Source organism: Planococcus citri, chromosome 4 (genome assembly GCF_950023065.1).
Source record: "Planococcus citri chromosome 4, ihPlaCitr1.1, whole genome shotgun sequence".
NCBI classification, from domain to species: Eukaryota; Metazoa; Arthropoda; class Insecta; order Hemiptera; family Pseudococcidae; genus Planococcus; species Planococcus citri.
Genome location: NC_088680.1, coordinates 39,316,168 through 39,325,920, shown reverse-complemented (window position 1 = coordinate 39,325,920; position 9,753 = coordinate 39,316,168). Strand labels below are relative to the sequence as shown.

General features: G+C 34.2%; 1 protein-coding gene across 1 annotated transcript; it reads right to left on the bottom strand.

Annotated features, from left to right (window-relative positions):
- Nucleotides 1-2,455: 2,455 nt before the first annotated feature.
- On the bottom strand, nucleotides 2,456-4,702 carry LOC135845174 (uncharacterized). The gene has a single exon (XM_065363639.1). The coding sequence runs from the start codon at nucleotides 4,700-4,702 to the stop codon at nucleotides 2,456-2,458; it is 2,247 nt and encodes a 748-aa protein (XP_065219711.1).
- Between the last annotated feature and the right edge of the window lie 5,051 nt (nucleotides 4,703-9,753).

Genomic DNA, 9,753 nt, shown 5'->3' with positions numbered 1-9,753 from the left:
GGGGCAACTGTGAGCTCGCCCAAGAAATTTTTTTTGAAGCCAGTGTATGGTTTTCAGATTTTTTTTCTCGCATTTTAAACCATCGTTAGATAGGTATTTTGTACAATGGGCCTGATTTTCATATTTTTTCTGCCAGTTTGACGATTTTTTAAATATGTACCTGAGTCTAAAGTGGTCAACATTTTAATTTTATTTTGGAAAATTTGATGATCCAAAAATTTTGAAATTTATCATATTTTTTGGAAGAATCTGATTTTTGCCAAAATTGCTTTAAATGTTTTGTTTTTTCGCCAGAATTGTCAAAAAGTTCATGTTTTGCTGAAATTGCGAAAGGAAGTCCAGATTTCTTATTAAAATTGTCAGAACTCCAATTTCTTGATAACATTTTTAGAGTCTTTAATTTTTTGCCAAAATTAAAAATTCAAAAGTAGGTAATGTATCAACTTTTTCTTAACTGACTAAAAAGTCTTGTTTTTACCAAAATTGCCAGTTTTGCTTTTTTTTCATTTCTTCAGTCAAATTTTGCAATTTTTCACTTAAATAACTAGATATTATTTTCTTTCAGAATTTTGCTTTTGTTTTTTGATGTTTTCTTGTTCCGTTTGAAAATGAAAACATTTTTACCCCAAATAATTTGTAGCTTGAATAAATTTGAACCCTCATCTCCCTCCAAATTGAAACATTTGAAAAAAATCTTCTGCAAAAAGACAGCTGCTTATGTCCTGTCCTGTTTTAGCATAATTATGGTGTCTTATTTATTAGACACATTGTTTTCTGAAGAAATTAAGGTGTTCTTCGTAAGTCACGATATACATGTACATACGTTATTTGATCGGATAATTTTTTCCACGTTTGTATTGTTTTGTTTTGTTTTACGTATCGAAGGTACGTTTGAAGAGTTTTTTAAAACAGGCTGGGTCTATTTACGGCATTATTTTATAAATTAATTCGGCCATCTAGGAAAATATACTCGTACGTTCTAAGGGCAAGTTCAAGTTCACTGACAGCCTCGTTACTTTTTTGTCGGCGGCGTTGGTATACTACAAAGAGGAGAGAGGTTGATTAATCAATTGCCTAAAATTGAGCAGCAATTAAGTAACGTAGAGGTATACGTACGCCTAGGTACTTATTTGGAAATCGATGACGATAGCTGGGGCACATAATGACGTATACCTTCATTCTTCGGTGATCGATCTTCATTTACAATGCATTGATAGGTTCGGCGTTTGAATGAGTTGCTTTTTCCAAACACGATGGTCGTCTAGCGATGCAAAATTGTCAGAAAACCGAATATAACTGCTTGTATCCGGTTACTATGAAGACGATAGTAGTGTAACAATATTATTATTTTTAAAAGACATACGTATTAGAAACCAGATGAGTGTTATTAGGAATGGACGATGACAGACGGCGCGATTCCATTTTGTTTAATTATGGTACGTGCGTCTTATACGTATTATAGGACGCGAACTAATTAGGTATTATTATTAATGACGATTTGGGTGATATTCTTAGACGTTTTTGAGAAGTTGTTCATTTGTGTTTATGGGGATGTAGCATGAAAATTAGGTACAAATTACATACATACTTGGAGTAGGGCTGAACGAATCGAAATCATCCTTTGAAATGAGAGCAAAATCCCATACTTCGAGAAAAAAGAGATCGTCGAATACGATTTTCGGTTCATCGGGCATCTATAACCTGTCATGAAATATCGAAAAGAAAAAGATGCAAGTACCATGGTATATTTTAGACTGAAATTAATAACGATTTTTTTTTTTTTTAAACATAAAAGAGTTGGATAGCTGATTAGCTGATAGCCACCACCACCAATCCAATCTTGATTATTACATCACCGGATGGCGGCTCTGTGAAAAAGTGTAAGAAGCCTCTCCCTAATTCAAACTCTATCAAAAATACGTATTATATGTATAATACCAACCAAAATCAGTAAAACATGATGATAAAAAATACTTGCAGAACCCATTTCAGATGATGACTCATTCTACGTACATATAAACTTAGTTTTCTTAACGAATCTTTTATTATCAAGAGATTTCCAAGTAGGTAGGTACATTATTCCAAAACAATATTTTGAAATTCATGTTACGTTACGTCTAGAATTATTATTCTTCCACGTCGCTCTCGCTAAATTTCTAGCACTTTTGGCTGCTCGACCATAGACCCCGACCCGTACCCAAACAAATCAGCCGTTCTTATCACATTTCTGGACTTGTAAAATTTACGTAGTTGATTAAATCGCTAGCAATAAATGAGATGAATTTGAGTAATTTTATTAAATTCAATCAATATATCTTTTAAAAAAATAGAAAAAACGAAGAAAAATCGAAAAGGTACCTAATACTAATAAAACAAGACTATTCAACATGTAAATATGACGAAGTAAGTTACAAAATGTAAAAGGTAAAACAATATAACGATAAGTTTGATAAGTTTACGGAACATTTTTATCACTAAAGAGCACCGTTATAGTTTCAAAATCACAATTTTTTACCGATTTTCTCGGTTTTTTTGGCTTCAATTTCACATTCTTTGGAATGCTTTCACTGCTGTTCGCTACATTGGTCACCTTAGGTTCGGGAGGTAGTATTAAAGAATTACAGATGATGTCTTTTGCATCGGAGGATGGTGCTTGGTGTTTATTTTTCGATGAACGTTTTGATTTTTTCTTAGTTGAGTATAGGCGTTTCTGAGGTGTCAGTTTCAAACCTCTACTTGGCTTCAAATCTTTACGCGCCGCTCTCAGTTCCTCCTTTCTTTTTGCGCACTTCGTAGGTGAAAACGCTTTAAAATTACACTCCATTTTCAAAGCAATTTTTTTCATTTCTCCAACAAAAAACTTACAGGAACTGTAATCTTTACAAAATGACCGTCCTTTGGCATAGTACTCGTCAGCTGCTGACAAATCTTCAGTTACTTTCACTTCTGAAAGAATAGCTTCATTCATACGGTTCTGGATACTTTCAACGACAGCTGGCTCATTAGTAGATCGCGAATCATCAACTTCCATAGAATTTACATCATTGGTGACACACAAATCCGAGCAATTTTTGTCTAGCTGCTGATTTTGAATTACATGATGAATATGTTTACACATATTGTGTTTAATAACGTTGTCTATGCACGTACACACGTATTGATGAATGCAAGTGTTGAAACAGTAATTGCAAAGAAGTTTACAGGACTTATGAACAGGGTTAGGAATCTTTGTGACTTCGTAATTTGATGTTCCTGAAGATGATGCAACAACGTAGATTTTCTCTCCATCCTGGGATGTCGTTTCAGTTACAAGATTCTGCTGCATTTCTGTAGAAGTTTTATGTCGTTTCCGTAAGCAACGTAATTTATATGAAACTTTGCCTTTGTTTTCGACGATAACTTGGTTGAATAACTTGGTTTTGATGAATTTCATCAGATAAAATAAGGCTTTATCCAGTCGTCCAGCTTTTCTTCCCTTCAGAAAGATGTACTTCACAGTACCATGCATCCGTTCCAAATGATTATTGGTGTTTACCCCGGCATAGCGTCTATAACAGTAAGCCCATTTTTCAAAATTATCAGCATAATTTGATTTGAAATACTGGCCGAAGTCTGCTGTTTTTTCATCGTTGATTAACGTGTTTACTGCTTCTCCCAATAAAGAGTGAAATTTATTTTGATCTAATTCTTCCAACAATGTTCGTAATAACTTATAAGCAAAGTCTCTTGTATCATCTTCATCGTTGACGATCTTAATCTTACTCAAATTTTTTTGCCAAGCATTATCGACGTGCCAGGTGCAATAAAGTTCATATTTAGGTCTTCCCATTACAGCGTTCCAGGCATTGGCAAATTGTTCGGCCATATCTGACATAAACACTTTTGGAGTAATTTGTCCACAATTTTGTTGAATTATAGAGAAGTAAATAGTCATCACAGCGGTATCTTCTCTATTACTAATCATGAATGCGCATGGAAACCCCTCTCGTAATTCATCAAGCACAAGTAAGGTATACAATTGAAAATCGTACGACATGCCGTGAGTTCCATCGACTGATACGACATCGTTTCCGTAATGTAACAGCATTTCTCGTTGTGGCTGATTCATTAATATTAATACAAAATCTTCTTTTTTCAACGCCGGATATGCATCATCAATCGTATCTTGGGCTTTATAATATAGTATAGAGGAACGACCATTTGATTTTTCCATTTCGGTAACAAATTTAGCGACGCTAACACCGTCGTTGCTATCTTTTTGGTACTCAGAAGTGATACCGAATTCTTTAGCGATATTATAGATGTCCGTATTTGTCAGTAAATGAACTCTTTCAAAATTATCAGAAACGACAGAATCTCTCACATCATCAATTATTGCCTCTGCTGGAACTTTTTGAAGTAGTTTTGCTGCGACCATTTGCTTAGTATTTGGAGATAAGGTAACGTGGCAAAGATCATTTTCGTGTCCGATGTGTGTGCTCAGAAATTCAACTTTTATGGGTAAGTTGGGATTTTCTTCATGTTTATACTTTACAATCTGTGCTGGGCAATAACTGCCAATTTTTTTTGAGCCCTGAGTTTTCAAGTGTCGTTTATTGTGGCCTTCGCTTTTGAAATTTCCGGATCTGTGACAGTGATAACGTTTTATCCCATTTTTTTCTCCGCACATCAGTAGAAACTTGCAAACAGTCGCTTTTTCCATCTTACATTTCCAATCCTGTAATAAGTATATTGAAGCAAGGCAACAAAAACACAAAATATGAATTAATTTATTGGGTAGATACTTTTTTTTGTTTATTATTTTGCTCAACAGCAAGACGTGTATCTACAACAAATGAACTTGAAAAGTTGGAAATCGCAACACCATGAATAAACACTTACATTGAACGAATTTTCCCCTTCAAAATATAAAGTTTCCTCTTCCAATTGTACATTGTGTTGAGTTACATAATGATTTCGAAGATTTTTAGGCGAGTCTTCGTATTGGCACATACAACATGACCAAATAGTAACATTTTTCTTAACAATTGCTGGGGCCGAATCGTGAAATTTTCGCGTATGGCGATTCAGACTTGATTTTTGATTAAATTCAACTCCACAGGTCGCACATAAAAGCGGCATTTTTCACATTTCTTTTCATAAATCGAGTTAATTTCATTAAAAATTCGAAGTACAGATTGGGAAGTTTGGTGATAAGGATGTTCGATTGTTTGGGTACGGGTCGGGGTCTATGGTCGAGCCTTTTGGCTTATCTATAAAAATTGTCGCTTCAGCTTCTACGAAACCTACCTATCTCAGCTAACAAACTGAAGACAGTAGGTATTATCAAAAAACGAAATTATACGGGTACAGGTAACGAAAGCTTATTTACATCCTCATAAATTCATTTTCAGTGAGAGTTTTCTCTCGTATTGTATTCATTTCTTCAGAACTTTCTGAAAAATGCCATTTATAAAAGATTAAAGAGAGAAATTTACCAAAAAGGAGCTTATTTGGCGGAACATAAATCCATACACTGGTATTAAAGGCAATTAACATGTATTGATTGAAATTTTCTCGTACAATTTTTTTTTCATCTTTGGTTCTGGAAATTTTCAAATTAAAAAACTTTCCCAATAACCTTTTTTATGCTCTCCACTTGAGACGAAGTTTTCAAAATATTGAAATTTTGACATCTTCAGATGGTTCTTTCGAGGCGTAGAAATCACACATCTGTAAAATGATGTACCGTGTATGCCGTGCCGTGTATGTGTCTATTCCTCAAAAACTTGCCATTTTTCTGAGAATATTGACGCATATGTCTAATCACGCTCACCGATTTGGAATTTTGTTTGTTTCTACCTATTACATCAGCGTCTTTGATAATATAATAGAAACTATATTTCTAGTGTTTTTCCTGCCTTCAGAAAAACAAGTATCCAACTTGTCAAACGCAGCTGAATTAGTTTGTATCGCGTATACCTGTACGTAGGTACTATTTTTGCAGGCGCTGATTCTACAATGTTCACTAGAGCGTTACCTACGTTAATATACATATGTACTACTTGTACATAATATACATAAGTGGGTAGGTAGTAGTAGTAAAAATATGTATACAAAGTGTCCGGGAAGTCATTGAACAAACTGATTATGTACGATGTAACTGACAATGGAAATACTCCAATCCTCCCACCTCGCATTTGGAAAATTCCTTCCAGCAAGTTTGAAAAATTAAATAAGGAACTGCCAAAGATTTATGAAATTCCAACTTAAAATTACAATTTCATGTAATTTAAGGTACAAAAAGTTGTATCATGGGGGGGGGGGGAGTAAACTACATAAAAGAGCAAGTTCCGCTAGTTAGTTTAGAAATCTGTGAATAGGGTCACACTCTGTGATTCAGATGAATAATTTTGCTGGACAAAAAGAAATTCTCCAAACATGTTTCAAACAAATAAGATCAAAAATGTTTAGAAGTTGAATTGCATCTTTGCATCACTTAAAATGAGAGTTTTTTTTCTTTTCCTTTTTTTTTAGTTTGCATTGTAAATAGAGAATATTGAAGTTGATTAGTAGCGTTGAGAAAAATGACTTGATTAAAATTTTAAAATCGATGGTACTTCTATGCTTTGAAAGTGAGTGAAATATCATGCTTTCTGCGGACCAAATATTTGTGAAATTATTGAATGAAAAAAAAACACACATACACACAGATTGATTGCAGTCTTTTAATTGATATGTTATGTTAGATGAAGATAAAGCGCAGATATTTAACAAAAATTGCGATAAATTCAAGTAGGTAGGTACCTCTCCCTACAAATGCATTAAAATCGATAAGATCCTTATGTTAGTGCTCAGCTTATACTCGAGATATTTACTCATAAAACAAGAGCTTCAACTTGAAAATTTTTTCAACTCAGAGTTTTAGAATGGAAAAATTTTCCGTCGCTTTAACCTGTGATTTCATTTAAGTGATATACTTACCGTACCTTCCTACTGAGGTGGAGGTCAAAATGTTTATTTTTTTAATAAAGGGAAAAATACTGATTCAAATTCAGGTTGTCTAACGGTCATGAAAGTCATAATTTTGGTAGGTGGTCGTGAAAGTCATGAAAGATCATGAAAAAGAATTTTGCTCAAAACATGAAAAAACTGTAATACATACCTACATACCTACTTGCCCACAAATTAAAAAAAATGTCCTCATATGTTTCAAGTTGAGTATTATTCATTTATTCATTTTTTTGGGTGGGGTGGGGGGTATTTTCATGCGGTAAAAATGTGAAAAATAGGTCATAAAAAGTAATGATTTTTTTGTCTAGGTGTTTTGTTGGGCACCTTGAAATTTTTAAACAAATCGTATGTAACATAGGTAGGTAGGTAGCCTTGAAAATTTGACGAATTCATTTTAGGTGCAGAAATTCTATAAATTCCCTTGTGGTTTGTAGAGTACTCCCAAAATATGAAGAACATTTTTTGTTGACGATTTTTGAACTGATGATGGACGTTAGTTCGAAGGATTCTTTTTCTTTCTTTTGGAGAATCACGAAAAATGAAATGTCGGAGGATTCTGACCAATTGCAGCGGAGACCTTCATTTTGATTTTTCGGCTGTGTAGGTGCCTTTGAAAGGTAGATACGGGTTCTCAAAAAGGGGACATTTTCAAAAAAATCGTGGTTTTTTTTCTCTAGCCCCACCCAAATTGATTTAGAAAAAAATGGTCCAGTTTCAAAAGATATGTAGTACTTATTCTAGATTCTTCATCGACCTGGGCCATTGCAGGCAAAGTTCAAGACCTCTATTGGGGTTTAATTGAGCGGTTAAAAATTTGCAAATCGCCTTACCTGCTTTTGAGTAAATTCGTGATTTAAAAATTTTCTTTCTTCTATGTAGATTATTAGGTATTAATTACTACCTGTGCCAAAAGACTGGAGGATAGAATTTTTGAAACTGAGAGAATATTTTGTACTACAGTGGTGCCAAATTTATCGGTCATTATTATCAGTTTCAATGACTCGAAAAAAGAGAGCGAATTGGGCTCCGGCTGGGATTTCGAAATTAACCAGCGAAACTAGCGAAACTTGGTCGTTATGGTTCAAAACCTCTACGACAAAATTTTCAGATTTTTATCACTCCAAACCCCTCCGAGAGAGGTAAAATTTTATTTATTTATTTATTTTATTTAAACAATTTAGGTCTCTCCAACAGCCAGAAGCAGTTTTTAATCTAGTTATGTGGAAATATGCATTTTTAGTTTTTCAGTAGCACTTTTGATAACTTTCTCCAGTGATGACTGCGTCTATATATTTCAAAAATGTAATTTTTTACATAATATTATTATGTAATTCGTCTAAAGGTTATAGTGGATAAGTATGGTGTATTTGCCACCGAGAGCTTCAGGGTTGATATTTGCATGGAAGGTGGGTACCCGAGCACCTTCCGTAAGGAAATTTTCAGACCCCCCCCCCGTTTTTGAGAACCCCCCCTTTTTTTCTGAAATTACAATAATGTTTTTATCAACCCCATGTTAACCGATTTTTCAAATTTTTTAGCATGTTGTTAACATTCATAAGAGATACCCCCACAAAAATTTTCACCCTCCTCCCCATATTTTCGCCTTAAAATGGAGTTTTTTTAGCTTTGTTTACCTGTTTTAGCGATGACTAGGTATGATTCGGCACAAAAATCGAAATAGCATTTTTAAGTGTGTTTTTATACCCTAAAAAACATATTTTTTTCAAAAAAAAATTTGTGGTGGGTCGTGGTCAAAAATTGAAAAAACTTATACAGAGGGGGTAAAAATGGATTCTGGTGTAAATTATTGTTTTTCGTAAACGAGGTGTTGTTTCCATGTGAATCGAACCCCCCGAATACGAATATGACGTCCAATTTTATATTACTTTCATCCGCACCCCTTCAAAGCCTCTGCCCCCGCCTCAATTTTTACTATACCTACTTATTAAAAGTTGAGCTATCTTCATAATGTTGGTGTCATTTTCATACGACTCGAACACCCCGAACACGAATATGAAGTCCAGTTTTATGCTACCCTTGTCCTTATCCCCTCCAATGCCTCTGCCCCCACTTCAATTTTCACTATATTAAAAGTTGAGCTATTTTCATAATGTTGGTGTTATTTTCGTATGACTCGAACACCCCGAACACGAATATGAAGTCCAATTTTATACTACCTCTATCCACATCCCCCAATGCCTCTGCCCCCACTTCAATTTTCACTATATTGAAAGTTCAGATATTTCATAATTTTGGTGTCGTTTCCATATGAATCGAACCTGCTGAGCTAAAACTCATGTCTACACTGATACCTAAGTATAAACTCAGAATACAGGGTATATTAGGACCTACTTATCGCAATATTAGAAAAATTAAAAATCGTTTTATTTTTTTTTCTAATCGTTTCATCGAATGTGATTATGAGGGTTCCAACAAATACCTTTCAGCATCCACACATTACCTATGATCAAAATTGACTCGTAAAATATAATTAGGCTCTAGGTAATTATGATCGAAAATGCATTTTTTCGGGATACGATGACTGCTATTTCAATTTTTTCATCAATTTGTTCACGTTTTGGAATTTGAACAATTTTAGAAAATTAAAGTCTCCGCAGGACCTTCAATTTTTCATTCGGTTGGATTTTTTTTAAAAGAACCTGCCTTTTATGTCGTAAAAAAAATCAAAATCAACGATTGAGTGACCAAAGAGTCCCTCTGTTAAAAATTCAAATCCAACTTGTAAGCAACGAATTGGGA